This window comes from Serinus canaria, chromosome 1 (assembly GCF_022539315.1).
Source record: "Serinus canaria isolate serCan28SL12 chromosome 1, serCan2020, whole genome shotgun sequence".
Classification (NCBI taxonomy): Eukaryota; Metazoa; Chordata; class Aves; order Passeriformes; family Fringillidae; genus Serinus; species Serinus canaria.
The window spans coordinates 88902899-88914646 of NC_066313.1; the positions used below are offsets into that span (position 1 = coordinate 88902899).

Sequence of the window (11748 nt, forward strand, 5' to 3'; positions counted from 1 at the left end):
CCAAGAGGGAAGATATTTTATGTGTTCAAGTAGGCCTTAGGCTCACTTCAAATCCTTAATAGTGTTGTGGGTATGGCCCGTATCAAATATTGAAGATAATGAAGGAATCCTTCAATGGGAAAATGGTACAGAGGGTTCAAGGGGCAATAACACGACCTGAAAATGCTGTGGCTCAGCATCATTAGTCCATGTGCTTCCTCAGCCAGTCGATGTATTTGGATACCCTTGTGTAAACCCCATAGCTGCCTTCAACAGCACAGCCCATTCCCCAGCTGACAATCCCAGTCAGAAACCAAGTGTTCTTGTACTGTGTAGCATGAGGACCACCGCTGTCTCCCTTGCAGGAGTCCTTAACCCCAGACAGGTCTCCTGCACAGAACATATTCTCTGTAATATTTAAATCAGTCTCCTTTTCACATTCTTGTGTCTTCACACGTGGCAAATCAACTCTCATCAGAACAGAAGAGGTGGCACCTCCATCTATTAGGCGTCCCCATCCGCTTACTGTGGAGAACTTGATGGTGGACAGTTCATACACAGCAAACCTTTTCTCGGGCAAACATATTGGCACCACATAGTCAGTGAGATTCACGGGTGTTTCCAGTTTCAAGAGGGCAATATCATTATTGACATGTCCATTCCCGTATCCTTCGTGAATGATCATCCTGGCAACTCTACTTTCTTGCTCAGTTTTCTCATCAACATTTATTTTGTGTTCACCTGGAAAAGATGTTAATTGCAGGTCATGTCAGGTAGCTCCTTGAGTCCTTGGAAGTTTGAGGATGTGGGGTGTTTCTAGTCTGACACCTCTAAGGACAATTACCTTGTAGTGCCAAAGCCTTTTACTCTGATTTTTTTAGGCTGGGAAGCTTCTACCACCTTGATAAGATGAGGAGGGGAAGATACATACCCAGTCTCACCCGAAGCTGTTTAGGGTGAGTATGCTCCAAACAGTGAGCTGCAGTGACCACCCACTCTGGGGAAAGCAGCGTGCCACCGCACGTTTCTTTCTGATCCTGTATTATAAGGGCCTGCCAACATAAAGCAAATTTATGTCCCTCATCAAATGTGCTTGACATAGATCTCAATAGACATAGGTTTCATATTGCTTCTTTCTGTCCCTTTATGCAACTGTGTTCGACAATACCATGCTGACTGCATGGAGGACTTAGCAAGGGAAGTCTCCCCATGGACATTTTCTTCATCTTGTAGTGTGGACCCTGCATATTATGGCCCAAAGCATATCCCTGGAAGCTGCAACTAAAATTCTTGTTGGCAGTGAAGTTAAGGACTAAGGGGTCAGGAAACAGAGACAGCTGTGCTGTCACTCTACTCCTATGAAACCAGGTACTCCAGAACAAAGCTAAGGTGCCTAAGTGAAACAGGTGGATCTGCTGGCTGTGGATGAAGAAGTAATTTGGTTATCAAGACATGGCACTTTTTATGAATTTTAACATCATAGATTTAAAGCAATGAATTTAGTGCAGTGATTTCATAAGGAAATTTTAAAAATAAAGGCAATGAAAGGTTTTTGAAAACTCACTTGCCATGGACATTCACCTGGAGGACAGATGAAACCACCTACTATTCTTCCACGTGCAGTTGAATTTTTTTTTGCCAACACTGGTATTTTTCCACATGGGTATTTCACTGAGAAAAAAGAAAACAAGAAACCAAAACCCAAAACAACAAAAGGCAACAAGGATTTTATTGTACTGAACTCACAGTAAAATACATAATGTCTTCAGTGAAGCTATGTCAGCTGAAAAACTGATTTCTAGTCTAGGAGCATGAATTCTCAAAAATAATGTAAAGCAGCTCAGCAAGGAAGTAGTCTTTTTTTGTTTAGAAACAGCCAGAAATGCTTTTCCAATTAGAGTTGAGGCCCTTACAGCATCACTGACACAGAGTCACCTACCATAGGTCTTTGCAGACAGTAAACCTGCTTAAGATACACATCAACACAATGTGTATCTTCTGGCTGCAGGCTGGAGTGCAGAAGTGACCCTGACAAGCTCTATAGTCTACACATTTTCTTTGTCCCTGCTGACTTTAAGTCAGTTGTACAAAGTGCACAGCATCCATGGCAGAGTGAGACAAAGGCTAAATCGTGGGGTGTACATCTTGCCATCCTTTGTTTCGGCAGAGCCAAAGATGTCCCAAGGGCAGACACTCTCTTCTGGTGTGCCTCTCCCCAGACTACCTTTTTACTTCTGTCCAGAGCCTGCTGGATTCTTCCAGACTGCACATCTCTGTTCTGCCTGAGCCAGCATGTAAAGATTGGCAATAAAGAGAATCAAATCCTGACTTGTCAGAACCCGGGAAATTCCTCTGGCTGTCCTGGAGTACTTGAGTCCCTGCCCAGGGGTCTCAGAGACCTTGGCACAGAGCCCACGACCCCTGTGCCTTTGATTTAGCCCTTGGAAAAAACAATTACCAATCTAATAGGAAGAATTACAAGACATGAAAGTTTAAGTAGAATGATAGTGAATTTATCATGGGGTGAAAAATAGATTTTTTGGGGTTTTTAGAAAGGGGGTTCAGGGAGCAAGATAGAGAAATCTAGGCATGTCCAGCCTTTCTCCTTCTTCTTCTTAGCCTCCACCTTCTGCTGTGATGTTGGCACTTTTAGATTGGTTTAGAGTAGAAGCTCACTGTCTAACATAGATGATAAGTATTACAAAGTAATTGTAAATATTGTACACGTAGTTTTTAGTATAAAAAGATAACACCGCCCTGGGGGCAGGCAGAGTGCCTCTGGCTGTCTTGCTGAGCAGACCTCAGCAAGTCAAGAGAAAGAATTTTATAAATAAGATACAATAAACAACTTTGAGACTGAAAAATGAAGAGTTCTAACTCCTTCTGAAGTTAGCTGAAAAAAGAAACTTTCTAACTCTCAAAGACACTCTAACCAACTAAAGTCCCGAGACTGACTGAACTTGCAGTTCAGCTGTAGTGAAGGGGAAATCTTGGTGTTTTCAGCCCATCCTTCACCCAGCTGAGTTTTCCTGTAAAGGAGAAGGTCTATCCTTGGGGGTGCCTGTGTGCCATGCATCTATGCTGTAACTGAACACACCATCCCTTCTGTCTGGCAGTCACTTCACTCTGTGGTAACGCTGTGAGGAGGAGTGCTCTGTTTCTACCTATATAGTCATATAGTCTCTGCTGAGCTGCATGCAGCATCTCCATGGAGCTGTAAGTACCTCATCTGACATGAAGACAGCATCAAGGTTTTACAGGTACATGCTAGGTATGGAGAAACAGGACTGGGTTTTGGTGGTAGCTGGTGAAAGATTAAACAGGCATAGCACATAGCACCCATAGTCTCTAATGCTGTGTGTAGGGCAACACAAATTTGGGCCATTGTGGGAGATGACAGAGGGACAATGAGGGGACTGTCAGCCTGGCAGTGACACAGTTTTTTCTACTTGCAAAACATGGTCAATTTTACAGCTATTTTGGTCCCCAAAAAGCAAGCAGCAACAAATACATCTTCCTTGCAGGGAAAGATGCACTGAAAAGCCTGTGAGGAATTTTGAATTGTTTGTTCTTAGCTTTTAACAAAAGCAGCTTTCCCGTCACGTGGTATTGTAGAATCTGTTAATAAGGGATAAGCACATTAGTAGACATTTTTTTCTAATGAAATTGCTGCTGCTGAGAGCTAGGTTGTCATTACCAGCTCTCTGCATGAGTGTTCCATTGAGGTGTGTGCAGGGGGGGACCAGTCCTCAGAATTACTTTGCATGCTCCCTGTGGCTCTCTCCATTATGTTGTTATGTTCATATCCCCAGGGGTCTCCTTTTCTCTCTAATAAAGTAATTCCAGTAGGTATCTGCAAAAGAGTCAGGTGCCAGCTTATGTATTGGCAAAAAGATTAACTTGCACTAGCCTAGTCCTTGTTGAAATTTACCTTGCTAGATAAAAGAAATATCTAGCCATAATGTCTAGAGGAATACCAAAAGTGTACTGGAGAGGAGAAAAGGGAAAGGAAAAAGAAAAAGAAAATAAAAGAGATTAGCTGTTTTTCTTTGGTTTTAATAGGCCTCTTAACTCCTGTGCTGAAATAAATATAGTGGCAAAATCTAGTCACAGTTTCAGATTGGAGAGACAACAGTAAAACAAATCTGCCCCCAAAGTATTTTCCTACTGTGGGTGTAGGATCCAAAAGGATCTCTGCTTGGTGGTCATGCTGACCGACCACTGCTTTTCTGGGGTGGCTCACTTGCACCAGAAGCCAAATGTATGATTTGGGACTCTGCCCATGGAGGAGAGGTGAGGAGCTGGTATCTGAGCATTATGCATTGCATGTCCTGACATGTACACATTGAAGACTTTTCTTCCAGAGCTGGTTTAGGCTTAGCATCAGGTTGGTGGTGTCTTACCTTGAGGGATGCAGGACACGCCATCACTCGCTAAAGTGTAATCATCATCACAGAAGCACAGCCGTATTTTGGACTGCTTGTCAGTACAGTACTGTTCACAGCCACCGTTGTCAAAAATGCACTTCAGTTTGTCAGCCACAGCTAAAGTCAGAGAAGGAGCATTTAGGATTCAAGACTTGGATTTTTTGTGCTTAACATTGATAACTTGCAATTGGAATGCTGTCTGGAAAGCAAGGCAGGAAAAAAGATTTTTGTGATTTATGTAGAGCAACTTCATCAGAAGTGCTTTCCATCAAAAGCTAAGTAGGCCTGGATCTCCAGGGATTAGGGGAGGATAGGCTTTGGTTAAGAAATATATACCTAAAATTAAATCAGTCAGCATTTATACAGTACCTGAGATGTCTCAAGAATGGAGATATTGTAACTGTTGGTAACCACAGTAAAATAGGACTGAAAAATTTAATTCTGTGACTTTTTGCCATTTAGCAGGAGGATGCTCTGGGATGACTGTCAAGACTGCCTGTCTAGACTCGATGAGTGCCTAGCCCTTGTCCAGACTCTGTGCTCTAAGGATGCAACACTCAATGTTCAGTGTCCTCCAAAATCAGTGGAAAGGTGTGTATTAACTTCATAAACCACCAGATCCTTCCCTTTGGGCTTTGTACTGTGCATATGCAGTGTAGCTCTCACATACTGCATGGAGCTTCGAAATTAAAATAACTTCAGCACTTGAGTAGGAAATGATTCTTCCTTTTCTCTCAGATGGTATGCAAATGCAATTTTTCTTTTTTTTCCCACAAAGTCATTATAGGGCAATAAGTATCTTGCTGCCTTGCGGTGCCTGACTGCTGTCTGGTTAGATCCACCCCTCAACAGCAAAAGCACAATGAACAGAAGCTGTCACAGCCAGAATGATGCAGAATCACAGAATCATAGAATATCCCGAGTTGGAAGGGACCAACGAGGATCATCAAGTCCAAATCCTGAATTATAATGACTGTTATTGTTTATCTCAATGCCTTGCATATGAAATAATAACAGCATTTTTTATTTTGTTAAGTTATGCCCCAGCTGACCTTTTTCACAGCTTTTGCCCTCGTATTCGATGGGACAGCGGCAAACATAATCCTGGAACTGGTCATCACAAATCCCACCATTCTGACAGGGGTTGGAGGCACACTGGTTAGGGTCTGTAAAACACTCAGTGTCAGTCCAGCTCACTCAAAGAGCTGCAGCAGTGGGAGTGTTCCACAGCTGTAAGAACATCCTGCATGATCGTACCGGAATAGATGTGCCAGAACTCTTCCTGGAAGAAAAACATGAAATTTAATTAAAGAAGAATCAAGCCTTACAGCCCTTGTTGCACAGCATGGGTTACAGACTGTCAGAGTGATGCCACTTCTGCCTTTATAGTTTGTGACAGTTAATGTCCATAAAATATTCTATTTTTAGACTGTACATTATTCTCACATAGTAATAGAGAAGGGCCTTGTTTAATGAACATAAATGGGTCAAACCTAAATAAGCCCTGTATATCTGAGGTGGGATTGACTGAAAAAAATGTTGCATAATACTATAATTTCAAGTATTGTCAGGGTAGGCATTACTGGGGATTTGGGGAGATGTCTTAGAGAGCATCCATTTTCCCACCATCCTCTAAATGGTCACTGCTTGGGATTGCCCATGCAGTGTGCCCTCCTGCAATTCACTGCTGCTGTGTATCCCTGTAAATAGAAAAGAAAATTGCAAACAGCAGGACACAAAGTGTTTTTTTAACTCTGGTGGTTTAAAGTGTCAAAGCACAACCTTTGAGTAGGGAGAGTTCTTATGATAATGAGTGCTCACCCAGCCTTGTGTTACTTACTGTCCTTTCAATATCACCGTAAATCTCTCTTGCTTCCTCATAGGAACACCTTTCTTCTATGCATTCTCTCTCTAGTGACCCCAGTTTTATCTCTTCAAAGAAGCTGTTGGCTCGTCTTTGTCTTTGCAAAACGTTGCTTGCCTCTTCCTGCTTTAGAAAGACTGAAAAACAGCGGCACGTTCTGTTTGTCATACGGCTGCGCTTGCCAGACAGAGAGCATGGGGGGACAACTTCCCCTGAAAGCTTTTCTGCTTCCCAAGCTTTTTCTGAGACACTTTAGGAAAAAAAATGGGCAGATATGAAAGAGTTTCCTTTCTCTGGCCTGTCTCAAGGTAAAGTGACACCACAGAAATTTTAGAGATCCTGGAGCTTAGGAGAAGATGGCCTGTTACAACAGTGGTGTGGGGGGGTGTTATATGCATGTCATTGATTCCTGAGGTACTGTTGCATTTCATATGCATCTTAGCACATGCAGCAGTTTTTTACAGCTGTAGCAGCTGGAGAGCCTGTGTCACTTTATCTAGCACTGGTGTGCATGGCACTGGAAAGCTCGTGTCACTTTATCTAGCACTGGTGTGCATGGCACTGGAAAGCTCGTGTCACTTTATCTAGCACTGGTGTGCACGGTAGAAGCTGATTTTTCTGTACTTGATACAGTCAGTCACAGTGACATGTGGACCACAGTCATGCCTTCACCCACATTCACATGTTATTTCATACCCCTCCACTTGTTGGACCTGAGGAAGGGATTTATCCCACTGCTGGTAGACCACAATTTATGAACCACTGCTTTAATATATTAATTTTCTTCTGTGGAAAAGGTTATGTTAAGATACGTAGGAAGGCTGGACAATGATGACTGCATTTCCTAGTGAAGCCTGTGAATGGCTCCTAGCTCTTGCCATCACCACAGACTACAGTCAGGAAGGGGTCTTCTTGTGTGTCTCTACTCTGCTTTGGAAAGATATTGGGTAGATAATTTTGATTGCAGGCATCAGCAGAGCTCATTTCCTAGAACTGCATCAGCTTGCAACTGGCAGAAGTGTGCGCTGGAAACACCAATGTCATGGTCACCATGCTGACCTGCTCCTCAGCCTCAGGTTATTAGCACATCACACAACTGTACTCTCCCAGTAAAACTCAGGATAAGGAACAAGAAGTCCAAGTGCTGGTGTGTAATTTTGCTCCATGTACTTCACAGAAAAAGTCTTGACATTTTTATTTTTTCTTCTCCTTTATGTCTGTAGGAGAGCATCTGGAGCTTCATGACAGCTTACATTTCAGCTCTCAGCCCTTTAACTGTTTCACCTCTGCTTGTGGGTAGATTTGGGGACTGAGGCTGATGCATATCTCCTGCCTTTCCCCAGGCTATTCTCTCAAAATAAGTGGGAGTTATCTTCTACCTGCTGAAAGGGCCCTGACTGATGCTGAGAGACTCATGTGTGTCATTACCAATATACACCCAGTCATAGATGCTGAGAGGGTTTATTCCAGTCTGAAGTGATGTGAGGTGTCTCCATAAACATTTGTCTCTAATTCAGGATATTTGCTGAATTACATGTAGAATAGTGGTAATTTCCTCCCATATTTCAAAGTTACTTAGAACAAGAAATTACCAAGCACTGAATTTATCCTCGGGTGCTTCATAAGCATTTGGTCATTTTAGGAATGTCAGCTGGGTCTTTCTGCCTTGATTTCAGTCAGGATGTATGCATTTGATATGGCTTTATTTAAAGGCTTTTAATTAACCTTATGCTGCAGATATGTGGCACATGTAGCAGTGCATAAGCACAGACTCTGACAGAGGAGCGTGCCTGAGCACATGGCTGGGATAAGCACATGGCTTGGACTGTCCATCCACTCATTATCCACTCTCTGACTTTGCTGCCTATTTTCCCACCTTTCTCACTGCAACAAACAAGACCTAGTCAATGGCTAATGGGGAATCTGAGAGCTCTGGATCTGCTTTATTAATATGGGAACTGGTTTTTGGACATACACTGAGCAACTGAAGAGCTACCTCTTCTCTGCCTTCTACTGAAACAGGTTGGATTCTACTCGCTTTAATTACTCATCAGCTGAGAGACGGGCTCTTGATGCTTTGCTTTGAAAAAAGTCCCAGTTCTGCATGAAATAACAGTAAATCCCAGTTCCTTTCTTCATTTAGACAGCTGGTGGTTTGCCTGCTGTCTGTGCACTAAGATAACAAATTATTTAGAAGTCTAGAGGTGCTTTTCCTTAGTTGGCAGAACAAGTGCATGGAGCCATTGCTGAGAGTAAATTAGAGCTTTAAAATAATGCACAGGCACAGCAGAAGACACGATAAACACACAACAGTGCTCAAAACTTGCAGTGGAAATCACCTCAGTAACAGGAAAGAGGAAGGAGGTCCATTGCCAGTAAAGATCATTGCAGCTATATCCTACAACATACCTGCATCCAGAGAAAGAGGGATCAGTAGCAGAAGGCAGAGAAACAAAGCCACAAACTGCCTGGAAATCATGATGAACTCTCTGAGCCAGTGTTCTGGCAGTGTATTGACATTTCAGCAAGGACTGTTTGGCCAAAGGGCTCAGCTTCAAATGCTTGGAGCCAGAGGAGGGGCCAGCAAGTCATGGAAACAGCAAAACATCCATGACAGCCTGGTAAGCTGAGCAGAAGGGCACATTCAAATCCTGCAATGTGCCCTTTTCATAGAAACAGAGAGCTTGGTTTTGAAATGTGCTCTCCTGACCCTTGCAAAAGTTAAGCTGGTTACACAGGCTGCTACCCCAGGCCTGCATTTTCCATTTAACACACCTTTTCCATGAGAAACATGAATACTGGGACCCTGAATCCATAAGACAGGCATTACCTTGGCCACCTAGCACCTCATGCAGAGAGCAGTGATGTGATATTTTCTTGCATCACCAGTCAAGATAGCACCTTTCAGTGCTTTGGAGCATGATTGTACCACTGGCATCTATTCCCATTTTTCTATCCCCAGTTGAAACTCCGCACTTTTTCCTGAATTTGCTGGGAGACACTAATTAACCAGCAAGAGACACCCTCCACTGGTTCTCTCTATCTTTGCTGCCAGACCCATGTGGCCTGAACAGGTTGTACCAGCTGGAAGTGACACTGATCGGATCCATGTTGTAATTCACTAGGAGATATCTGGGCTTGAGGGGCCACTCTGCAGACAGTGCTTTGTCTGGAACACAAGCAGTCCCTTGATTTAATGGAAATCAATTAATGGCATCAGACTGGAAAGCTGACAACATTCTTGGGGAAATATTTACTTAAGATAGCAGCAAGGTAAAGAGCATGTTTGTCTATGAGAAGTGAAGCATTAGCTGAAGGTGTAGTGTTTTCCAGGCTGTTCTCCCCTTCCTGCATGGAAAGAAAGGAGGGTCAGCCCTGCATCTGAATGCTGCTGCAAAGGAAATCAACAGCTGGATTTTTACTTTGTGCCAATGTTCAGCATAACTCTTTGCAGAAATTGTGATTTCTTAGGAAAGGCTCCTGGCTTTTGTTTCCATGCAATCCTGTTGTTTTGGGGCAGTACACACAGCTGGATATTCTGCTTTGAAATCACTTTCCCAAGAGGCAGTATCTAGGCACTTCTCTGGATCACAGCCTGGCTGATTCCCAGCAGCCCAGTTCCTGGGCATGTCCTGTCCCAAGCAGAGGAAGGAAGCCAGTTACTGGAATGCAGAAAGAAACTACAGCAGCCCTCTGCTGTTTTTTGGGAACCCTCTCCATACCTCTCAGTCTGCTGACATAGCCCTTAATCCTTGTTCACTTGCCCGTGGCAGGGAGTTGAAAATAGCTAATGCATTTTCAGATTGGCAAGACCAAAACTAAGCTTGAAAATTTCTTTTTATCTCATCTTCTTGGGAATGATCTAGCCCCACCTATCTGTGTGAGTAATGCAGATCAGAGAATAAAGCTCTGCCTTCTCTGTCTGAGGCCAGGCTGAGTCTGCATCTATGCCCCCCACTTTATTTCCTTACTGTCGTGGTTTAAGAGGAAATGAAGTTTTTTGTGATGGTGTGGGCAAGCCAATCGGTGTTCAGATTTAATATTGGCACCTGGTTTGTCCACTGAGGGCATGGATACGCCTCTGAGAACACAGGGGTTAAAAGATGTGATCTCCCGGGGGAGCTTTCTCTTTGAGTTCCGACTTGGGACTGAGCAGACCACCGCCCCCCCCCCCCCCGCCCGGCCGAGCTAGGCGGGGGGGGAGGGGAGCCATGTGGCCAGAGAGAGAGGTAGGCCAGGCCTGGGCCCAAGGGTGGAGGAGAACATTGCAAGGGCTTCGGCCAGCCATCCTCCATCCCCCCCCTGCCCCGGAGAGAGGGAGAGAGAGACAGAGCCGGTGCCTGTGATAGTGGCCCGGCGTGAAGGAGAAAGGGGGGGGTGCCCAGCAGGGCAGCCAAGCGTGGGAGTTGATGAAGTAAACCGGCAGAGAGCCTGGGACTTTTAACCCTTCTGAGGAAGATGGGAACCTTGCTAATGCTGATTCCTCCTGAAGTTGATCAGACTGAGAGATGTTGAGAAGAATTCTAGGTGGGAGGAGATGATAGAGTGGCTTTGGGCTGGACTTTTCTTGTATAGCCACAGTAGAACCACGGGTGTTCCCGTGACACAGAGACTGCATTCTAGGGGGAGGCGATGGCTGAGAGCCGGGAGAGTACAGTGATGTGGAGGTGTGTGAACAGAGAGGGGGACAGGTGTCCCAAAAGGAGAGGAACTGTGCTCAGCCTGGAGAGTGCAGTGATGTAGAAGTGTGTGAACAGAGACAACGGGTGAGGAGGGTGGTGGCGGTGCCCTCCGTCTTCGAAGAAGAGGAGGAAGAAGATGATCTCTGTTCAAGAAACCGCTCGGCCCCAGGGGCTGAAATTTGGGGGGGACAAGTGTCCCAAAAGGAGAAGGACTGTGCTCTCTTTGGAACTGGACAAAGTATCCTTAAAGGGAAAAACCCTAGAAGCAGCTCTGATCCATGTGCAGTGGTGAGAGCACTGGACATGGAAGGAATGTGGTGCAGGAGGGACTCCTCTCTTCTCGAGGAACTGAGAATCGATTATCTAAAGGGTGGCAATGGAATTGGAAATTTGGTGGGGGGAGGAGGAAGAATTTGGAAGGTTTTCATCTTGTGTTCTATGTGTTTTGTGTGTCTTCCTTTGTAGTTTTAGGTTAATAAAGTTTTTTTCCCTTTTAACCTTAAGTTGGAGCCTGCTTTGCTCTGTCTCTGATCACATCTCACAGTGGGTGCCAGGGAAGGAGGTGATCTCGTGGGGGCACTGGCATTAGGCCAGGCTCAAACGATGACACTTACACAGGGTGGGCATCTCCCTGCCACGGATGGAGGGGGGGTGGCTGCCACTCTGCAGTGGCATCACAGCACTTCTGCAACCTCCACCTTCTCCATAATGTGCAGATTCTCTACATCCGTATGAGATTGATGCAGGATTTTCCCTTTGCCTTCCTTCCTCTGCTGGTGCCCCTTAAACCTGAAAA

General features: G+C 44.6%; 1 protein-coding gene across 2 annotated transcripts; it reads right to left on the reverse strand.

Annotated features, from left to right (window-relative positions):
* F7 (coagulation factor VII) lies at window positions 1-8846 on the reverse strand. 2 transcript variants are annotated; one of them, XM_009085465.4, is made up of 8 exons: window positions 8680-8846; window positions 6247-6407; window positions 5664-5688; window positions 5459-5572; window positions 4383-4523; window positions 1544-1650; window positions 911-1031; window positions 1-720 (listed from the first exon to the last, which is right to left on the reverse strand). In XM_009085465.4, the coding sequence occupies exons 1-8, from the start codon at window positions 8747-8749 to the stop codon at window positions 182-184; spliced, it is 1278 nt and encodes a 425-aa protein (XP_009083713.3). In that variant the 5' UTR covers window positions 8750-8846; the 3' UTR covers window positions 1-181. The 2 variants fall into 2 exon arrangements, with proteins under 2 accessions (XP_009083713.3, XP_018764514.1); XM_018908969.3 differs by lacking the exons at window positions 5664-5688; window positions 6247-6407.
* Window positions 8847-11748: the final 2902 nt, after the last annotated feature.

Excerpts from the sequence above, each read along its gene's own strand:
- F7 (XM_009085465.4), bottom strand. The coding sequence starts at position 8,749 with ATGATTTCCAGGCAGTTTGTGGCTTTGTTTCTCTGCCTTCTGCTACTG. Across the intron at positions 6,408-8,679 it reads CCCTCTTTCTCTGGATGCAG|TCTTTCTAAAGCAGGAAGAG; the intron begins GTATGTTGTAGG and ends GCTGTTTTTCAG. Across the intron at positions 721-910 it reads ACAGCTTCGGGTGAGACTGG|GTGAACACAAAATAAATGTT; the intron begins GTATGTATCTTC and ends CATCTTTTCCAG.